Genomic DNA, 23,021 nt, shown 5'->3' with positions numbered 1-23,021 from the left:
TGACTGGACTTAACCATCCAGGGGTCCTTTACCTTTACCTACACACACACACTTACAGGCTGGCTTCCTCCAATAAAGTGAACAGGGAAGCCACTGCAGATCAGGAATCATTCAATTTTTCAAGTGGACTACGTTGGGGGAAAAACACCTGCTAGCACATTTGCAAAGCTAAGCAGGGCCCAATAAGGTTTCAAACTGGAGGACCACATGTTGAGATTCCTTCATTGTAGGGGGTTGTACTACTAGATGACCCTCAAGTTCCCTCCTAACTCTGCAATTCTACAACTCTTACGTAGCTTTGCTTCACATCCCAGGGCAGCATGGTGGATAGAAGCATGAGCAGTGCTTTGGCAGTCCCTGGTTCAAGCAAATCACTCTCACCCTCTGAATTGCAATGTGAGAACGATTTGGGACCTGTGAAAGTCCAACTTCAAATTTCTCCAGAAAGGATCCATCCGAACTGGGTGTGTCAAAGGCAGCAGAATGGCAGCTGTTCAATGTAAATAAGGCGAGAGCATGTTGCATACACTGACAAGGTCTGACCTACTTAGACCTCTGGACTAGCCAATGAAGCTGAATGTCTGAAAGCCCCTGGGGGATCTGGTTCACCACTTTGAGAAGAGGATGTTGTACTGAACTTAAGCTCTTAAGTTCTTTCACGTCAAATGACTTTTAAGAGTTTTAATCAACCCCTTGAAGAAATGAAACAAGTGTGTTATTCCAAACACCTGGTTCACTGGGCGAAGAGGGGAAAATTAATCACTTTCTGAATGGCTTCCTCCCAAAGCCAGTTTGGACTTAATGGATGAGAAACACGTAAGCAAATGTACTTGGCTTTTGTATCAGCAAGCTGTTGGGAACATACCCTCAAATAAGGGGGGGGGGGGAATGGGTTTATGCTAATTTCCCATGCTGCAATGCCACATGGGGTATATCTTATAGAATGACTTGAAACACCCTTTCCAAGGGCTGAGTTAGTGGGGGATTGTGCGGTTATCAAATAGTTGTCAACACTCAAGACATCACAGCAGCCTCAGGCAATAGCCCAGAATGGACAATCAGTTTTTAACTGTATGTAACTGAGAACTAAGGAAATTGCCTTTTGCCCATGAACACCAGAAAAGGACATCGCCACTGTGCATGTTTCACATTTTATCCCACTTCTGCCAAGCCAAATTATGTAGGACCCCAACTCACAGGAGTCCTCTGGGTCAGTTGCTGCTGTAACGGCCCCTCCCTTCATGCTTCAGAGATTTTGCAAGGTCCTCCTCCCGGATGAAGAATCCCTTTAACAAAGGTTGCTGTATTTCAGAAAGTGAAAGTCTGGACATTAAAGTTGTTTCTTCTTTTTTGCCAAAGCTGTTGTTATGCCCAAAGTTATTGAGCTTTCTCTTTGCAATATTGAGTGTCTGAGCTATTTTTAATGAAATTCGCCAAAATCTACACTTCCCAACATGGGCTGCTGTAATTCTGAATTTTCTCAGATTTGTGCGATTTCCACCTGGAAGCTGTTTATGAGGGCCGAATACCAGCTATGTCCAGGAAATTCCAGACGTATGGCAACCCTACTTTTAAGTGTTGCAAACGTGTTTACCTAGCTGAAAGCAGGTTTTTGGGGAGCCCCTGCTGGAGGAAGACAATTCCCTAATTCAGTTATCTACATAAAGTGTAGGGTCACTCTTGAAGGGTGGCTAAATAACATAACTTTAAAATTACCCATAGTGTATATGCCTCATTTGCTTTTTTAACAGTTCTGGCCCACTAGCCTGTTCCTGCCAATACTCTGCCCACAACCCGTATGGTAACTCACTATAACCCACAATATGTTCCCAAGTAAGAGCTGAACTGGTATGTGGCAGATTACAAGAGGGGCAAGTTCCATAGCATTCACAAGTCTGCTTTAACATGATATATACACGAGAGATAAAACAGCTTTACTCTAACTTTGTGGATTTCTTCTTTACTTCAATATGCAGGAGCTCAAGGAGGCAGGAAGGGAACTCGCCTAGTCCAAGCGGCTACTCAAAAGCAGAAACTGACGAGCGCAAAGACCATGAAAGGCTTTATTCAGTATGTATTTGGTTATGGAGCCCAGCAAGATGGAACAGGCAAAGCATGAAAACCCCAGGAAATAGTTAAGAGATTTTTATTCTAATAGCTTTAATTACAGTGCTTGTTTGTCGAAATGAAAACTGAAAACAAGTATACAAAACAGTTGATTACTGTGTATTGAAAGCAAATAAAGAGATTTTCCACAACACTAAACAAACCAGTTCTGATAGTTCCTCAAGTTAAAGTTTAAACAGCTCCAGCTTCTTCAGTGTTTTATCAAAATACAAAAGAAAAAAAAAAGTTAAGAGGTCTTCTTGATGGCAAATCTGAACCTTGCAGTATGAGGGATGTGAAGGGGTTTCCACACATATACAGATATGGGAGTGTTCCAAAAAATGGCATCAAACACTTCTAGAATGGAATGAAACTCCAAACTCTCATGCTTTTAGTATTTCCCCCCCTAAACATTACATTAGGTGGCTTGGATGGCATTTCTTACTTAAGTACAGTACTTGCTGATGACAGAGCTGAGCACTGCTATGGGCTGCTGTACTCTGTGGAAATAATTTGTCTTCTGGAGTACTGTAGTTCTACATGAGAAAAGTCCAAAACACTTGGGGAGGGGGCGACAACAGAACAGGTAAAGGATGGCATCCAAATTAGACGCAAGAGGAGAAAAACGTTCTTGCCCAAATCTGAGAGAGCACTAGAGGGTCATAGTGTTTTACACGTGCGCCAATTTCTCTTAAGTCTGTGGCCTGAACTGAACTGAACTCTGACTTTAGGAGATCTCACATTCACAAAAAACACAAAAGAGGTTGTCAAGCACAGGAAGATCCAGGATACTGCTCATTCCATGGACCTATAACATGTTAAATTGCTGGTATTCAAGTTGTTGCAGAACTCACAATGGACATTTTGTTCAAGTGTTTCAGCTTTCCTTCTTTTCTAAAAAAGAAACTGACATCTCCAGGCTAAAAAATAGCCACCAAATCTGGCCTCCCCACAGACCTCGCAAGCCAAGAGGGATTGTATTCAGCTCTAGCGTACAACCAGACAACTGGCAACTTTTCTCTGAATCCACTTCAAATCCCTTCCCCAGTACTAAACAGCGAGTTGATTTTCTTTATAATAAAAAAGCTGAGTAATATTGCATAGGAGTACCAGAAACTGTCTCATTGGAAACAAGAACTATTTACATTAAATAAGAAACCTAAACTGTTTTCAGGCTTGGATTTGCCACATGTACAGCATGGTGAAGGACATCCTGTGACAAGAGAAATGAAAACAGCTTCCGGCACTCAATACCACAAAGTAGCATGGTTTGCCACGTTAGAGTAAAGCGAAGGGTGAAGGAGGAGGAGGAGAAGGAAGAGGAGGAGGAAATAAGGAGGGGTGGAGAAAAGAGGGAAAAGAAGAGTATTTTTAGGGCTTCATTTCTGGTTTCGGAGCTGATTGGACAACCAGTCCAGTCCTTCATAGAGACCGTCTCCACTAGTGGCACAGGTGGCCTGGATATACCAGTTCCTGTGGCGAAGAGAATGCAGTCCTAGTTTGTCTGTGATTTCTGCTGCATTCATCGCATTAGGCAGGTCCTGAAAAATGGAAGCAATTCACTTTAGAAAGTGGATTTTTGTTTCCTTTAGAGAATTCATAGGAAGAATCCGCAACATACAGTTCAAATGCGGCAGATGTTGCATTGACCATTAATAACGATAACAATATCTTTATTGTCATTGTCCCTTGCGGAACAATGAAATTGAAATCTGTGTGATCTGGACTACAGTGGGATATAGACAGAACCAGATCTGGTTCCCTGGGGCCAAAGACATCCTTGTGCTCTCACATGGCTTGCAAAAGTAGCAACCCACCCTTCTCAACCCAGTGAGAACACAGAAGGCCCATAGTACAGATCATGATGAGAGTGGAAATTTTGAATCTGGCTGTATACGTAGCATGCAAAATTCCTAAATTGTTTGAAGTGTGGTGGAGAAAAGGTGATGGAAAAGTGAGACTTGTAAAGGCAACAGATGCTCTGGGATATTCATATATTCATACTCTTGACAGATATTTTTGGTACTTTTAAACCCCTACATAATGGCATTGTGGTGCCACAATTTGTTTGGAGGTGCAGCAGATCAGGAAAATCAATAAAGAAGCACTTTTAGTGTGGTAAAATCGTATGTTTTGTGTTGCAAGGGAAGTCGCGGAGGCTCCTTAATGCAACTGTGCCATGCAAGAAACCATATATTTTACTTCTGAAATCTGTCAGTAATATTATTTCCAGCCCACTGCCGGCAGCAAAGCCCATAGACATAGGCATAACCAACAGAGGGTGACTGGAAGGTGAGGACTCTTACAGCCCACCATCACAACTGGAGGCAAAGGGAACCCTGGGGTACCATTCTGGCTGTGCTGTTCACGATCACTTACCTGTTTGTTAGCAAACACTAAAAGGACAGCATCTCTGAGCTCATCTTCTGCCAACATTCTCATAAGTTCTTCTCGGGCCTCATTGACTCTCTCTCTGTCATTACTATCAACCACAAAGATCAAACCTACAAAGGAAACAACCGTTGTTTACATGGACAGGCATGGAGACATAGTGCCTTTCTGAAAGGAAGTTTTAAGTATGGAACTAGGTTTATTGTCATAAAAATGTGTCTATACCCATAGGCAATGGCAATGTATAATGTAATTTAAATCAAATTCACTAGTTACGGGGCTAAAGCTAGCCACACAGCAACCAAGTAATAGTGAACTATGTGAAGAAGCCATTTACTCAAGTATTGCTTTTGATCAGGCCAATGGAGGTATATAATCTTCTGGAATCTGCTCAAAATCCAATGCTATAACAATATCAAAATGATGAGATAATTCTGGGCATTTGCAAACAAGGTAGGAAAGAATGAGCAGGAACCCTTTAAATCAGATTCTTGGGCTCTTAGAAAGAAAGCTGTAAGAAGCGCCTACCAAAATTCTGCATGCTAAAGCCACAGATGAAAGAAAAAAAGACCAATATTTAGAGAATTGTTTAACATGATGGGATTTGCGTATTTTTTTACCTCCATCTGTCAGTCAACATATCCTAAGGTGGTGCTATCTAACCAAGTGTTCAAGAGAAGCCATCCTACAGCTAAGATCAGCGCTATTGCTGATGTTTCCAACAGTAACATGCTGATGCAGCCAAATTACCACAAACTGGAAAAGCTACTTAAAATAGCTCACCTTGAAAGTGCTTTGATATCTATATGGGAAAAAGTCGCAAACTTGAGACCTTGCACAGCTTCATTTACAGAATAGGTATGGAGAAGCTATATGACATTACAGTGGTACCTCGCAAGACGAAATTAATTCGTTCTGCGAGTTTTTTCGTCTTGCGAAGCACGGATTCCCATAGGAACGCATTGAAAATCATTCCCATAGGAATGCATTGAACGTTTTCGTCTTGCAAAGCAAGCCCATAGGGAAGCAACTCAAAAAACGAAAAACTCTTTCATCTTGCGAGTTTTTCGTCTTATGAGGCATTCGTCTTGTGAGGTACCACTGTACTACATAGGAATACCTCAACAATCTCCTCTTAATACCCAGATTACTCAAGAAGGACAGCAAAATGCCGGTTGAATGCTTGAGATGCTACCAAAATGACTGACTTTCTTACTTACCAGGATAAAAGCCAATGTCTAGTATTTTACTTATGAAAAGCAGCCAGTAGACGAGGTACAAACGACCACCTGAATTCATGTCTGAGAAAACATCTGACTCTTGTCAGGATTTTGTCAGCCCTACCTAGATACTCCAGGAAACGTAACCTGGAACCTTCTGCATGCAAGGCATGTCTCTACTACTAAGCTATGGCTCCAACCAAAACCATGAAGGATTCATAGACACAGCAAGTATGGTGAGATGGTTTTCTGTGCAGAAACAAGTATATCATATTGTTTTTCCAGTGATTCTGAAACTTTAGCTCTTGGATCACAACATCATTGACACCATAAGACAAAGCAACCTCAGCAAGGATTTCAAAAGCAGTGAGACAACAGCCAACAATGTCAAGTTATGCGTCTTCATCACCGATGCAGCAGCTCCTGTGCTTAAAGGTAAACTGTGACACATGCTGATCTGTCACAGCCTTTGCTAAGTCAGCCCCGAGGGCTAAAAAGAGACACTCATAAAACAGATCCAAGATTTAATGCACACAGCAATAACTTTGCTAAAACATCATGAAGCTAACAATCAATAGGCCACCAAGTGATCTGAAAGTGGTTTTCATTATACAAATTACATACCCTTAGTTACAACATGCTAGCAGGTTTAGAGAGCTGCCTTCAGTTTTCCCTGGACTTGTTCCATTCAAAAGAAGGGACACTTGGCTAGTGTTGCTGACATGAACACCCAAATGGGTCCATGGGTTCAATTTGGCCCACAAAAGGCCTTCAATTGTTCCCTGGGGTGATATGGAGGAGTTACACACAGGTGCACAGCTACTTTAAACCAATGTATGGCCAAAACTACTGCAGAAGATAGAGAGGGGACAATTGGGCAAGCTTGCTAGGCACTCCTTTTGTTTGGCTGCCAAACACTGACACAAAACCTGAAGCCAACACTGAAGGTACTTGTACTGACCATGGCATACTACTGGAGCTTGTTTTTGTACATCCTGTGGAAAAGAATCATATAGAATCTTGAGATTTATTTTTGGGAACAAAGAAGCTGTCTTTTGCAGAAAGAATCAGAAGACTGGCCTATGTATCTAGCTCTTTACAGTCTGACAACAGCTCTCCAGGTTTCCAGACAGCAGTGTCTCTTGATCTCCATTGGAGATGCTAGGGACTGAACCTATATTTTTTTTGCAGGCAAAAAAATGGTTAGGGGAATGCAATTGTTGGCATACTTGCAAAGAAAACACTCAAAATGCAATTGCAACGATTATGTCACATATGTGAATGAACTAAGATAAACTAAGCTGGCGCACAATGGAGATGTCCTATCTTAATACTTGCACTAAGAAAAGACTGTCCCTACTGCAAGTTTCACATTCTGAATGACAAAGGTCTGTGGGACAGAAAGACCTAAAGACATATCCCATCACACTCAGTACTAGACAGGTAGCTGATACGTTTACTTCATGCTATCAACATAGTTATGGAAGATGCCTGAGTGGGTCTCTATAAATACAAAAAATAAAAAAGGATATGGTCAGTTACAGAAAATAGCTCACCTTGTGTATTCTGGAAATAATGGCGCCAGAGTGGTCTGATCTTATCCTGACCACCTACATCCCACACTGTGAAGCTAATGTTCTTGTATTCTACAGTTTCTACATTGAAACCTGAAACAAAAAAGTGGGAGAAAAGTTGAGCAGTTAACAAGTGAAACAACATGCTCATCCATATTACCCAAACTAAGGTAGAGAAGGAAATGAAGGAAATTCAATTACCGGTATATGTTACCCCACACACAATCTCCTGACCAACTGGTCCACATTTTAAAAGCCAGTCTTAAAATGTATGTTCAGAATATACACTAATAGGTAAAGGTAAAGGTACCCCTGCCCGTACGGGCCAGTCTTGCCAGACTCTGGGGTTGTGCGCCCATCTCACTCAAGAGGCCAGGGGCCAGCGCTGTCCGGAGACACTTCCGGGTCACGTGGCCAGCGTGACATCGCTGCTCTGGCGAGCCAGAGCCACACACGGAAACGCCGTTTACCTTCCCGCTGGTAAGCGGTCCCTATTTATCTACTTGCACCCGGAGGTGCTTTCGAACTGCTAGGTTGGCAGGCGCTGGGACCGAGCAGCGGGAGCGCACCCCACCGCAGGGATTCGAACCGCTGACCTTTCGATCGGCAAGTCCTAGGCGCTGAGGCTTTAACCCACAGCGCCACCTGCGTCCCACGATATACACTAATACCTCCCATCAAATATATACTTCATAAGGAGCAAACAGCTTATTTAACACAGATTTTTGCATTTGAAATGGCAAGTCAGTGAGCTACTATAGTCCAAAGAGCTGAATTGTATTGAAGGCCACACTGAAAACATATTGCCAAGTGAAGAGCCACTAGTAAGTTAGAATACGTAATTGCACCTAAATATTATTCACTTGTCATTTTCAAAAGCATACAGGCCAAGCTTCACGTATTACAGTGGTATCTCCAGTTGCGGATGGGATCCGTTCTGGAGCTCCGGCCAGATCCCGAGGTTTCCACACCCAGAGGTGCCTGTTCTGCACATGTGCACAACTCGATAGAGCGCTTCTGCACATGCATGAGCGGCGAAACCTGGAAAAATACTTCCAGGTTTGCCGCTTTTGCAACCCGAAGTTTACGTTGCCCAAGGGTAACGTAAGCCGAGGTTCTACTATATTTTGCAATGTTTCTTCTTTCAAATGTTTGCCACAGGTTTTTAAAGGATTTACAGGATGACACCTCTCCTATGGCTAGTTTCTCAATTTTAAAAAGGAAATACAACCGACCAATGAGATAACATATTATATATCACAGCAGATATTAACCAAAGCAACAAAAATGGCTGTAGCAACATCTTAACATTCATAGACATTGTCAACATTTTCCTCCCTCTACTATTCCAGCATTAGTCAAATCCTTTCTTGAAGAGAAGCAAATTAAGAAATATTGGAGCTGTATCTTGTGCTCTCTAAGCAATGAGTTCTAATGGATCTATAAACATGGTTAGAGCGACCAAATGCTTATTTCACCTGGGTAACAAATGCATCATCAGACATATGCAGACCAACCATATGCGAGTTTACTCAACAGTACTGTCAGTCTGTGTACAATTCCAATCTTTATCTACTTTTAAATATGTTTAAAACAGTCACATATTTGTAAAGGGAAGCTGCTTAATATCTTACCTATAGTAGGGATGGTAGTTACTATTTCACCGAGCTTAAGTTTGTACAATATAGTAGTCTTTCCTGCAGCATCCAGCCCGACCATAAGTATGCGCATCTCTTTTTTGCCAAAAAGGCCTTTGAAGAGGTTAGCGAAAATATTTCCCATGCTTAAGTCTGGTGCTCACTCACTGGCCAAAGAAATCTAGGAGAAAATAAATTCAAAACAGTTAGTTCTGTACAGTGTGTGATGATCACACCCAGCTCAATCCTTAGGAGTAAAAGCCCCTGGAACCCAGTGAGATTTATTTCCAAGTGTTAAGTGTGAAAAACCACTTCACAACAATGGAGGCTCAATGCAGAGCAGAAGTTTTAAGAGTGTGAACAGATAATAGATCGGAAAGGCCATTTTCAGTGGTGGGTTCTCAGCTTTGGATACTGCAAAAAGACCAACAGTAACAGATACTTTTAGCACAAGACACACAAAATGGGTTTTGTAGGAGACTGCAAGTAGTATGACTATCTTGGCCACTTTGGGGGAGGGGGGGAGAGAGAAGAAAGAAGCTTGAGGAATCCCCACCATTCAGCTTGAATGGTAGCCCCTCCTTCTCCCATCACAGGGCCTTCTGCAGAAGCATTTTGTTTTGAATGAAGCAGTCTTCTAAACAAATGGTCTTTTCCATTCTACTGTTTTGTTTTGAATCAATGATTGTTGTTCGAGAATCTTACATAAACTTTGTGAGGTCTGCCTGAAAAGGGTTGTATGGATACCTTAAATGAAAAGTTTGCTGCTTTTCATATTCTTCAGTATATAGTATTCTAGAGAAACCATTCAAAGTGTACAAGAAACATTTGTTTATACTACTGCTTCTCACAGATGTGAACATGCAATCTTTATTACATCAAAACAAAGAAAATGACCACTGGAGTTGGATTCAGATAAAGTCATGCCTATTTCACAACTTATTCCTATTGATTTTCAAGCACTTTTTATTTTGTAACCAAACCTTGCAACAAGCAAGGCAAAGCACCAAAAAGGAGCAGTAGGGCGAGGACACCTCCAAGTTACTCTGAGATAGCATAACAAGACTGCATTGACAGTATTGTCAGCTACCATGGAAGTCTTACAACTCAAAATACATTGTGAACCTAAATATACTGGATTGTATCAAACCAAGCAGTCCCATTAGCACAAGGACTTCCACTTGTGCACTAGATCTCCCCCCCCCATCCTTGTGCCCCCACCATGACAGATGCAGAATAAATTTGGGGACCACACAGGGGGAGGAGAGGTTGTGTTGCAAAGCCCTAGTGCTAAAATGACTAGCATTCAGGTTCCAAAATGTCTAAGTAAAAGCATAATGCTACCAATTTCCAGCATTTTGAAAATGGTCATAAATATGCTACAGTAACAAGGAAGTTAGTATCATTAGCAGGAATGTCATAATAAAAGATTATTCCACTTTCCTTAATGAAAAAAAATATCAAATGTGCCTCACTAATCCACAGCACACTAGGCACCACTTCCCCAAAATTAGGATTGACTTGATAATTAAGAGGTGGAAAAATCAGATTCCAGCAGAGCCATTCTTATAAAAGGGTAAAACACTGTTTCGAAATTTCTAAAAAACAAACCCCAACCCATCATCAGCAGAGACTTAGGCAACTAAGCTCCTGGGGTTCTCACTCCACTCCAAATACTAAAAAGGCTTAAAAAAGCTAAGGGGGGAAAAGATGATGGCTATTTGGGGGCACAGCTTCTACTTAGCGACACTTGGCAGACATATCGACAGCTAGCACCACGGTTCAGGCACATGAGAAAGAAAAAGGAATTATATATTGGTAGCCATGTGGATTTTAAAGCACTTTCTTAGAACAGGATCACTGCTTGTCTTAAAAAAAACCATTACCTTTATTTAGCAACAGATTTCACTGTGGCAGCCAAAAAGAACATTTTATATACAGTGAGTCAACACATGGTTCACACCTTTATTACACTTACACACACAAAGATCAGGAGTAACATCGTGACTAGCTCATATTAGCAAAGCAGCTTTTTCCTACAGTTTCAGTCATTTTCTCTGTCACCAGAGGAACAAACAACAATCCTTATTTGGTTAGAGGAAGGGCCTTGTAGGAGTAAAAAACAAGTCCTGCTTTCTGGCCACGGTTTCTACATGACAGCTTTTAACTCTCTGCCTGCACCTTGTGAAGGTGCACAGCCGTTCCAATGCTCTGCACTTATACGCAAATTCACCCATTTTCTCTTTTGCTCCACAACTGAATACTAACCTAGCAGAAAATGCAATTATCCATATTATTGTAGTAAGTATGTATCAATGTTCTTAGATCACTGGGAAGTGGCTTTAAATCAAACTCAACTATGTTATTCTGGGACATCGCTTTTCTTTTGAAGATGATGCCCTGCTAATAGCGTGTCTTTCAGAAATTAACACAGATGCCAAGAATATTCCATGTTTTCTTACAAAACATATTCCACATGCTTGCTAGGAGTGCTCCAAAGATAATCAATCCATACATTTCACATTTCAGCTTTGCAAATTAACACATCCTATCAACTTTGTTAGGACAAGCTGACAGTATAACATGGTAGTCACACAATGCTCGGTTTCCTGCAGATCACTGTCAACACCACTCAACAGCTGCTAATTGCATTTCCAAAAGTATGACTCTCAAGAATGCTTCAGGAAACAAAGACACCTCAAAAATAACAAAGAAAAGACTGATGGCCAAAATTTAAGAAACTGCATTATCGTCACAGTTTTCTGCTAGAAGCTTAAATATTTTGAGATTAAACCCCTGCTTTTAAACATGCCAGACACTAAGCACGTGATATGAAACTCACAAGAAAACTGCACATACCAGGGGCTCAGTTACCTTTGCTTCAAATACCACCAAAGATATTAACTTTATGCAGCAACAAAACTGAGAGGGCACCACTTACCTGGTGCCATGATCGATGGCATAAATCAACTACAAACATTTAGGTGAGTAGAGTACAGTGTGGGAATCTTTCCTAGGAACTTCTATTCACTGCCACACAGTGAATTCTAACTGCATGTACCCATGCTTAGATCAGAGGAGGGGAACCTGCAGCACTCCAGGTTCCATCAGCTCTAGCCAGCATGGCTGTATGATAGAGCTCAACATTTAGAAGCCAATAGGTTCCCCAGCCCATGGTTCAGGAAGAAGGTGCATACAACACTCTTTAATACCTGACTATTGTGTGCCCATAATAGCTTATTTCACACAGTCCATACATATCATAGCATAGTTGTGTCTAAGCTACACATGAAATCTTTGTAGCTCAATTGCCTCTGGCTGTTTACAGTACAGTGGTGCCTCGCAAGACGAAATTAATCCGTTCCGTGATTCTCTTCGTCTAGCGGTTTTTTCGTCTTGCGAAGCAAGCCCATTGACAGCTTAGCGGATTAGCGCTATTAGCGGTCTAGCGGCTTTTAGCGATCAGCTGAGAAGCGGCTTATCAGCGGAACAGCTGATAAGCAGCTTAGCGCTTAGGGAAAGGGCAGAAAAAAGCGAGAAAAAAACGCGGGAACTCGCAAGATTTTTTCGTCTTGCGAAGCAACCCCATAGAGAAATTCGTTTAGCGAAGCGCCTCCAAAAACGGAAAACCCTTTCGTCTAGCGGGTTTTTCGTCTTGCGAGGCGTTCGTCTTGCGGGGCACCACTGTATTTAAGATAACATCAAAACTAAAATATTTATGCATCACAGCTGTGTGTATGTTTATACTTAAAATCTCAACCCATAAACTCTTGAGTAATTCTACAGACTTCAGTAAGACTACTCTGGAGTTGGAAAAGACTAATTTTCAGGTTCCACTAGAACAGGATTAAATAAAAATCATTATTATGCAAGTTCATTGCTGCATTTCTTGACCATTTTGGAACTTTACAAAACTATAAATTAAGTGTTAAAATAGTGCCATGGAGATACTGGAGTACAATATACAACTATTTCTGCCTTTCCCCAAACATTTCCACTGCTCTTTCACCTTTCTTCCTACAGATCCAAGTAACCATTTCTCCTACTTATTCTATACTTTGTCTCCCACCCCCTCACACACCTCATGACTACCAACAGCTTTCATTCCCCGACAGAATGTGCAGAGATTTTTGGGTGCAGTTGTGTACCTCCAGCCTGTATGGGCTACAAATACAAGATGAGCACAAGAAAAGGAATACCTTAACTTTAAAACTACACAAACTCACTAGCTAGCCAAGCTAGGCAAACCAATGTTTTCAGTATCACGTGCTGCTTGCTACAGAACAATTCCCTTGTGGTCAAGACTGTCTGCACACATTAATCCCCAACTGAGACTTACAGGTTCTCCCCACAATTATAGTTGTGCTTTTCAAAAAATAAACTAAAGAGTGCTTCAAGATACTAGCAGTGTCCTGGCTATTCATGTAAGAAGTGTAGACTGGTAATGTGCATGGATGCAGCATAAGCATTTGTCCTATTTAGAGTTGGCCATTTAGCATCCCTTCCAAGTCCCTTCATGACGAGGCAACAGCCACCAACACATATACCGTATTTTTCGCTCTATAACACGCACCAGACCATAACACGCATGTAGTTTTTAGAGGAGGAAAATCCATAGGCATGCCACCCGTAGGCATTCCCTCCATAACACGCACAGACATTTCCCCTTACTTTTTAGGAGGAAAAAAGTGAGTGTTATGGTGCAAAAAATACGGTACTTTATTCACTATACCTTATGGACTGCAGGCTGGTGTGAACTTCATAGAGGGAAATGTTATTTCATATTCAGCACTCCCTGTAATAGCAGACGTGAATGTATATCCATTGTATCCAAAGGAAAAGTGGGGTGAGGAGTCTTGTTCAATGGTACAGAGCCTTTTATTCTTAAAGAAAATACAGCAGCAGGGTCTTTTAACACCCCTTGCCTCCCCTCAAACATCAGTCCTGGTTGCCTATGTGTACTGGCAGCATGCTGGCATAAGGAGCTCCCTGGCAGTAAGTCTCTGGGTCTCAAACATGTTCTGCTTTCAAAGTCATAACAATTAGTAAAAGAGAACACACTGTGATATCACTGTGTGGTTGCGTTTCCTATTACTGCTTCACTTGCTCATTTGCAGGGACAGGGAAACCATCCAATGACTCCACATTCTGCAGTCTTTACTAGCTGTTACAGGAAGAGGAAGATATTTCATAGGGCTGTTGCTTCTGGAAGCATCTACCTATCCTGCATAATGTCTAGTTTAGTTCCAAATATATATTTCAATAATTCTATAGCTCTTTTAACACAAGTTTTGGGCTCTTGCACAGGAAGGCAGATTGCTAGATACAGATACATGGTGCAACTCTCCACATTAAAAAAAACCCTGCATGTTCCTTGAACATGCCTTCATTTGTGATCAGCAATGAAACCTAAATGGATTGCACCTAGACAAGCAAAGAGCATAAACAGCACACAGGCCTAGAGCAAAATACCTTTTCACAGTAAATGGCTTAAATATTAAGCTGCATTAATTGTTACTCAGCACGGAAAGGTACTGAACTGTTTTTACACTCTAGCAAGATTATAAATAAGAGGAGGAAGCAAACAATAGTGTGTAACACTACTGGACTGTGATGCCTATGAAAAAAGAATTTGAGAATGGAAATATTAGCATGTGGTATTTCACTTCTCCAAAAAATTACTTAGAAGTAATATTGTTGGATTTTTGCATACTGCAAGAAAAACTGCTGAAAAAAATTAAAAAGTTGCAAAAGCTGGAAGCTTACTAAAACTCCTTGCCTAAAACTTGCAAAAAGGGGCTCAAGTGACATTTCAAGGCTGGACAGCTGGCATAGCAAAATATTCAAGTTAGTAAGAGGAATTCCTGCAGATCAGTTTAATGGAACTTCACTTTCACATTCTATTCCGACAGTGGCCACAAGGCATAATCACAGTTACTCTGATTAGATAATGTTAATACTGTACTGAATTTTTGTCCTGCAGAAATGAAGGCAAGATCCATTCATTGATATGTCTTCCCGATCTTATGCATGGTACATTATAGGTAACACCCAGGGAACAACACTCACTGCATTTAAAGCCCCATTTACCTTCAGTGCAATTCTATACATGTTTACTCAGAACTATGTCAGACTGAGTTACATGGTGCTCATTCCAAGCTAACTAGGTATCAGATTGTAGCAATTCAGAAAAGAAGAATATCCAGCTGTTCGCCAATCCTATAAAATAACCATGTTTTAAAATTAATCCTAATTAGACCATATATGATTCAAAGTCTTAATGAAAACACAATTAAGTCATAAAATATGGTAAAATACATTTGAATTTGAAACAAATAGGACAATGATAGAGACTCTTACCATATCAGGGTATAAGAAAAGCAAATGATTGCTAACTGCTCAGACAATAAATGCCCCTGAGCTAGGGTATCAAGATTACCCCATAAGACTATTTCCCAGTTTCAAATGGGAAGCAAGCAGCACTTAGCACCAGCTATTTTAGGTATGATAGTAACACAGGCATTCATATTTTGTTTTCAAATGATCTCTTTCTACAGCACTAGATCTCTCATAGCATGAGCATATTATATCTTGCTTACTCAAATAAGTCACGGAGCAGGTCAAAGAGAAGATTAATTGAACACTTTCATGACAAATTATTTTTGTCATGGAAGAATTTGAACTTTCAATATTACCCAGTCAGTGGGAAAATGTACTAGCTTCAATACCTAAGGTGTTATTAGATTTAAAATTAAGACTAATACAACAGAAAATAATACTTAAGAGTTTATTGGACCCTTTATGGTTGTATAAAAAAGGTTAGCTAAGATAGCTCAGTGTTGAAATGTGGCAAGGAAAACATATTTGTACAGTGTTCTTTACTTAAGAAGTTTTGGGAGAAAGTGCTAGACTGTGTAACTATGACTGTGCAGAAAAAGTTAAATCAGAGGAGAATATTTTATTGAACTATATACCTGCAGTATGGAAATTATCAATGGGACAACAGAAATTGATTTTCTGTGCCCTAATGTTGGCCAAGAGATTGATATTGAGGAATTGGAAAAATAAAGATATGATACCCTTCACTCAATGGACTGATATGACATAACTGGCAATTTATGAACAGACTGCTTACAGGCGCAGACTCTGTATGGATAAATACAATAACATTTTGATTTAATAAAATATAAATATTAAAAAAGACAAATTATTTTTGGAAAAGTAGTGCTTAGAGTAGCCGAGATTCCCTCCAAAGGTAGGCTAATCTGCAAAAAAATTAAAATGGTTAGTTATACATTATTTGAATGCTTCCTTTTGTCCAAAGGATGGACTTCACCCAATGCATACATACCTTACCTGGTTGGGGCAATAAGTCACTACCTTAAAAGTGGTTGAAAAAAGGATTAGAAAAAACTCATGAAAAGCAAGTTTAGCAATGACTAATAGCTCTGACTGCTAAATAGGACCTCAACGTTTTCAAAGGCAGCATACCTTTGACCCTAGGACTCAACAAGCAGCAGCTCATATGGTCAGTTTGTAATCTTCCCAGAGATCTCTGGCTGTTCCACTAGTGAAAACAGAATGCTGAAGAGATGGACATTGGCCTCATCCAGCAGTGCAATAATTGTATGGATTCTGCTTGGAGAATTAGAGGCACAATGAACATGATTTCCCCCCATACAAGTTTATCATACATGAGCTATAAAGAAAGAAACCTCATTACAACAAAGGGGTATTTAATGCTTATACTTCCAACCATACAACATGCTTTTTCTATAAAGTCTAAAATAAGACTAACATGTATTAAAAGTGCAATTCTGGTGCACATTATCTTAGAAACTAGGCAATAAATAAATAGAAACTTCACTGAATTACATCATAATCTGAGATTAATGATACCTGTAAGAGATAGCACTGCTTTATAACAGGGCTGATTAACCCCAGGAACAAAGGTCTGATAAAGTTTCTCAGCAATTATTTTTGCACCACCTCCCAAACCACATGGATTTTGGAAACAATGGGAAAAGCAAAAGAAAAGACAGCATGTGTGGGGTAGAGAAGTTACTGTCTAGAGCAGAGGTAGTCAACCTTTTTATACCTACCGCCCACTAATGCATCTTTCTTGATGGTAAAATTTCCTTGCCACCCACCAGTGCTTGATGGAAGGAGGATTCAGCTTGTGCCGTAGAACCCACTAGCGCGGACCAGGTTGACAACCCTTGGTCTAGAGGGAAGCTTGTGTGGTGCCGAATTGTCATGTCTTCAGCATATTTGTTTCCCCAAGGAATTTGGATAGCACCAGAGGTCTGGCACTTGGTGGCTATTACATGTCCATTTATGTGTTGGATGTGGTGTGTGTCAAACTTAAAAAAATAATAATGGGATAAGCACTGCAGTATATCTGTTCTGTACTGCTTTTCATCATTCTTTTGATAATATTTTTATATTTAGATCACCTTTCCACCTAGAAGCTGAAGGTGGCATATATGGCTCTCCTCCTTCAATCCCCCCCCCCCCCAGCAACCCTGTAGGGTAGATTAGGTGGAGACAATGTCTGGCTCAAGGTCACCCAGTCAGCTTTATAGCTGAGTGACAATTTGAACCCTGGTCTCCTAGATTTAGTGCTTTGGGACTTCTACCTGTTTTGTGAATAAACTGACACATGTAATTTAAAGTAAACTAATAAACACCTTAGTCACCAGATTGATAAGTGATGCAATGATGACAACTCCTCCTCTTTTGATTTGTGTGTCTGCAAGTGTACATGCATACTGTGAATGTGTGTGCAGAATATGAGGGTGGAGTGGCCACATCCACCACTGGCATGTGGCCAAGGGTTGGAAACATGTGAATGCCTTGGGCCAAAAAAGATCACCTACACTCACTTTTTGAGGAGTGTAGAGTACCTTGGTAAGAACTCCACAACCACTTCAACAGTTAACTTTTTTCTAACTTCAGAAATAATGAGTGTTTCCAGTTAAGGCTTCTTGGTGTGCCCAACCCAAGTAAGAAACTTGAAGTTGAAGACGACAACCGACAAGGTCAAAGATAAACAATGAAGCTGGCTGATTTTATGGCCCACAAAGTTTTAATACAATGATAAGTACAACCTCATGCTACGGTGTAAGCTGATACTTCCCTGAAGGAGTTTGCGCAACAGACAGTGCCTGTTCCCTTGTGGTCGAAAGGACAGCAAAGTTCTTATGGCTGACTAATCCAACCTCCCATATGACAATGTAATCAGTGTTAGAAACTAAGTTATGAAAGTTAGGAGCTAAATGGCAGGTTAAAGGTGCAACAAGGGAATGTCAGGCCACAGTTTTTAAATAACAAGAATACAAAGCTGAAAATGAATGAACTGCAGCTAAAATATTATGTTCATTTTTCACAGGCTCTAGTCCTTCCCCTGCCCACCCCCCTAATACAGTGGTACCTTTGGTTACGAACTTAATTCATTCCGGAGGTCCGTTCTTAACCTGAGGTACCACTTTAGCTAATGGGGCCTCCTGCTGCTGCCGCGTGATTTCTGTTCTCATCCTGAGGTAAAGTTCTTAACCCGAGGTACTACTTTGGGGTTAGTGGAGTCTGTAACCTGAAGTGTTTGTAACCCGAGGGGTTTGTAACCCGAGGTACCACTGTATTCTTAAGATGGTCTCTTCCCAGTCTTCAGAGAGTAGCCGGAAGCGGGGAGGCAGAAAAAGGTCCTCCTGTCCTTCCACTCTGCAGTTTTAATCTGAAATCTAAGGTGCGGGACTGCTCCCAGAGCTCAGAAACTGCTTGCGCTAATAAAATTCCGTCGCAAAATGCGGCTAGAACAATGGGAGTTTCGAACACAAGAACAATTCTGTTCTAACCCTGCTCCAGCCAATTAACCACTGAATCCCCCAACACAAGGACTGTTATGTAAAACAACCTGTAAAGTGTTTTCCATGGTCCTCTTTCACAGAGCTGCTTAGAAGCTGCATCTAAAGTAGTCAGTCAGAAGAAAATGAGAGAGAGAGGAAGGAAAAGTCTGCCTTGTTCTTACACATATTCCTTGGAATGAGCCAGCACCACATCAACCTCCTATCAATGTTCATTCTGGAATATATACTATTTGTTCACTGAAGATGTACAGCCAATTTTCCTCAACAAGCACCAAAGTAATTACCTGCACCTCCCCTACACACTGCTCACAAGCCGTGGAGGCCTTCAACACTCTCTTACAGCCTTAATCCTTTAAATATAGAAAATTAAGCACCACAGTACAGGTGAATACAGGAGTGTGGGTAATATTCCCCTAAATGTTTGCACAATATACCCTTAAGTTCAGATACAGGGGCAAGAGTGGATAGATATACACTAGAAAAGGACGGAGAAACAAAACTGAATGGTTGGGAAAGCTGAACTTCTCTAATCTGGATCCTTCCTTATTCTGTAGGTTTGACCCAACATACCCAAAGAATGCACAGAAACACTTCCTGGATTTTCACACACTTCTAAGCTATAGAGTTTAAGCTAAAAACATAAGCTAAACAATGTTTTTCAAGGAAGGGAAGAGGTCTGTAGAGAACTAAATAATTTAAACAGTATTCATGAATGGAAGACTAAATGCATTGATATAGTTTATTAAGAAATAAAAACACCACCAAACACCTAATGTTTCATTACCAATTACAAGGCATACATAATTAAGAAAGGATATTGACCAGCATTTGGCTGGTATTCCTTCACAGCCAACTTGGAGCTACTTATTCAAAGGGGCCAAGGAGAAAGACATGGGTACCAAACCCCTTCACTGGAGAAACCTATTGCCCTTCCTCATTCCCTCACAGACACACTGCGGTTCTGTCACTACCATAGAAGCTGGCAAAAAACCCAAGTAACTCAATGAGAAATATTTCAACTGAAATTGTTTTAGCTAAAAATATAAGAGGATGGATTGTTGCCAGCAGAGTGCATCTGGCTGCATAGACGAGCTGTGCCAATGAGCTCAAGACTGCCAATGTTGTAGTGTATTTCGGGGAGGGGGGGCCTATGAAATAATTCTATGGAGAAATGAGACTGCTTTATGTGTCTGCTGCATAAAGCCTCAAATCTCAACCCTGGAAATGGTATCATAACCATTTCTCCCCTGGAAATGGGGGACGAAGAGGAGCTTTCTGTTCTGCCATTTCACACTTTTTCTGCACTTGCGTAACTTTCTGTCCTGCTGATGAAGTCACCAGTGAGTGACTAAGTGATCAAAATCTGCTTCCCCACCCCATACCCAGAAACCTCGGGATCTACTACAGGAGACGAAATAAAGGGAGGGGAGCCCTGTCCACCTATCCTCTACGTACCCTAAATGTTGAGATCACAAACTTATTGGGGGGATGGGATGGGGGTATTGCACTCAAACAACAACTCCAGGGACTCGAACTAAGCAGCAGGTCACGATGGGGCGTGTCCTCATACTTATGGGGGTTCCCCCCCTTCTAAGTCCAGCTAAAACTAAGTAGACATGCCTGTCAATCCTCAACTGTTCAGTCAAAGAGGGGTTTTTAATTTTAATTTTAAAGCTGCTACTTTAGGAAGTAAAGGAAAGCAACGTGAAAGCGAGTCGGGGAGGAGGGTGGGGCGAAACATTCCTATACATTTCTTCAAAGACATAATAATAATAGTAATAATTCTTAAAGTGTTTGAAGGAAGTGCCCGGCGTAGATTGGGGCGGGGGGGGGGGAGAAGAGAGGAGATCTGACCACAAGGATAAACAACTGGCTGTTTACAACATTTAAAAAAATAATAATACAAAGAGAGGGTATTTTTGGGGGGGGGGAGCAAGAAGGGCGGGCGAAGGAGGCCTGGTTGCTTCCTCGCCGTGAGCCCTTAAGGTTCGATGGTTGGCGAGGACGGCGTTCAAGGGTGGGCCGTTCGGCTGCGTCTCGCTTCCCGCGACTATCCAAGGAAGTCTCCCCTCCCCGCTTCAGTATTTTTCAGCCTCAGAAGGGCCTCTTCTCCCCCGCCCCGCCCGCTTCCTCCGCCGAGGCCAAGCCTGCAGTGCGGCCTGCGGCTCCGCTCCCCTACCCGGCCTGGCGCTAAAGGCCAAACGGAGGAATGGCAAGAGGAGGGCCGAACCTCCGGGTGGAATTCCTCGCCATTATTACCACCCTCCCTCGCCCGCCGGCCGACCCTGAGCTAGGCCCAAGCGCCGGCACCGCCCGGCCTCTCGCCGCTTCCCCGCCCGCCCTCAGCCCAAAAAAACGAAGCGTTGAGGGTTAGCGCTGCTTACCGGGCGGCGTCTCGGTCTGCCTCGCTGCTTTGAACCCGGGGCTGCTCCTTCCCTGCGTTTTTCTCCTCTCTCTCTCTTTTTTTGGCTCTTTTCCTTCCCCCCCTCCTCCCCGCCTTCCTTCTTTCTTCCTCCCTTTTCCCTCCCTTCTCTTTCCCTCACTGCGCCCAGGCACACAAGATGGCGGCTCCCGGCGGCCACGTCAGTGCCAGGGAACTTCGCAATGCACGACGGGTAAGCAGGGAACGGCTCCCTCTTTCTCTCGGCCTCACTCGCTCGCTCTGTGCGTGCGCGTGGGTGTCCACCACCCCTCCCTCCCTTCTTTACCTCACGCCGCAGAAAGGGGGGGGGGGGGCGAGAGAAGAGAGAGGAGCGCCGGAGAGCAGGAAGGTTGAAGGAGGCAGGGGGCGGGGCTTTGGGAGGGGCGGCCAAAGGAAGAGCGTCGCGCGTGCGCCAAAGGGAGGGGGGAAAGGCAGAGCGGGCGAAGAGGGCGGAGTCACACACGCACAAAAACCACAGGGGAGCAAGTGGTGGTGGGGAAGTGTAGTCAAGGGGAAGCTCTAGGGGAGCATGCGCGCTCGTACCCATGTAGACCGTTAGAACGCCGGCTGGGTAAAGCGCGCGCCTCTTCAAAATGCCGTTGACGGCGCGCGGCGGTGGAGGTCGCCCGGCGACGCGCTTTCTCACGCAGAACGGCGGTTAGCCTCGCGCTCGAGAAAAGAGGCAAGGCCAGAACGCGGACAAGGGGGCGGAGCCTTGTTGGCCCAGGCGGTTCTCTTTGCCCCGCCCCGTCGTCGTGAGGCGACCGGGGAACGTGGTTTCCCTCAGAATATATGCAATACTGTAGTTCCTCGCGGAGAAATAAGCTTTCTGCTTACTCTTTAAAAACAAAACAAAACGTGTTCTGTCAGTTTTAAGCACGTGGGCCCAATGCACGCCTCTTAGGAAGCATGTCCCCATTGAATTCAGCGGAGTTTCTGAGTCAAGTAACAGCCCCACCGCGTCCCCTTGGACGAGTGTGAGGGAATTTATTGAAGATTTCAATACAGGCTGCCAGGGCCATAATGCAGAACAACAAACCCGCGTGTTGCAAACTAAACACAACAAACAATACAAGCAACACGCGGACCAGTATACTAGATATACTGTATACTAGATGTGCCATAATGCAGACTGCCATAAAACACACAGGAAGTAACGCCATAAGGATAAAGCAACAAAAGTAGAATATGTGAATATGCCATAGTTGTGTAGTTGGGGTTGTTTAAAACCACAGCATTAGAAACTCCGCTAGAAAGTACAGTTTTACCTCAGACCAACAAAGGATGCCAGCCAGGTTAACGAGTAGAGTCAAAAACGTTGCTGAGGGCAGGAAGCCTTTCTGTAGAAAACAAGTCCAAATGAGAACATAAAGATCTTATGTCCTTTTTTACAGTACCAGCCATTCAAGTAAATCGGGCCCATTTTAAGACCGGTGCCCCCTGGTTTAACTTAAAGTGCAAACAAGCTAGACGACATCTATCTATCCTGAGAACATAAAGGTACACAAACTTAAAAGAAGTGTAAGCAGACAGCAACAGGGATGCTAAAAAAGAAAAATTTGAAGAGCACATTCAAAACCATGAAAATATTACTTAAATGCATTGGTAGCAGAAGGTGATCTAGTGAGGTAAATGGATTACAGGTGTACTAAGGAAGGAGAAGCTGAATGAATGTGTCTTTGCAGCAAAAGAGTCTGAGGAACTGAGGCAGATAGTGGTGTTGAGGTGTTTATTCTACCTTATTGGCTGACAAGTTGCTGAGTCTGGAAGGCATCCACAAGACAGTTCCTAAAAGAACTCAAATG

The 23,021-nt window shown here is 42.3% G+C and overlaps 1 protein-coding gene across 1 annotated transcript; it reads right to left on the bottom strand.

Annotated features, from left to right (window-relative positions):
- Positions 1–2,049: 2,049 nt before the first annotated feature.
- On the bottom strand, positions 2,050–21,625 carry ARF1 (ARF GTPase 1). The gene is made up of 5 exons (XM_083704379.1): positions 21,179–21,625; positions 8,926–9,109; positions 7,274–7,384; positions 4,486–4,610; positions 2,050–3,647 (listed from the first exon to the last, which is right to left on the bottom strand). Exons 2-5 carry the CDS (start codon positions 9,071–9,073, stop codon positions 3,486–3,488), a joined length of 546 nt encoding a protein of 181 aa, XP_083560505.1. The 5' UTR covers positions 9,074–9,109; positions 21,179–21,625; the 3' UTR covers positions 2,050–3,485.
- Positions 21,626–23,021: the final 1,396 nt, after the last annotated feature.

The sequence above is a fragment of the Podarcis gaigeae genome (genome assembly GCF_964106915.1).
Source record: "Podarcis gaigeae genome assembly, chromosome: 12".
In the NCBI taxonomy this organism is placed as follows: domain Eukaryota; kingdom Metazoa; phylum Chordata; class Lepidosauria; order Squamata; family Lacertidae; genus Podarcis; species Podarcis gaigeae.
The sequence above is the reverse complement of the archived record's forward strand: the minus strand, read 5'-3'. Positions and strand labels throughout refer to the sequence as shown.

What these genes read in the sequence shown, in the direction of transcription:
- ARF1 (XM_083704379.1), bottom strand. Translation starts at nt 9,073, where the DNA reads ATGGGAAATATTTTCGCTAACCTCTTCAAAGGCCTTTTTGGCAAAAAA. An exon ending in AACTACCATCCCTACTATAG is followed by an intron (nt 7,385 to 8,925) that starts GTAAGATATTAA and finishes TTTTTGTTTCAG; the next exon opens with GTTTCAATGTAGAAACTGTA. An exon ending in TAGTGTTTGCTAACAAACAG is followed by an intron (nt 3,648 to 4,485) that starts GTAAGTGATCGT and finishes TCCATTTTTCAG; the next exon opens with GACCTGCCTAATGCGATGAA.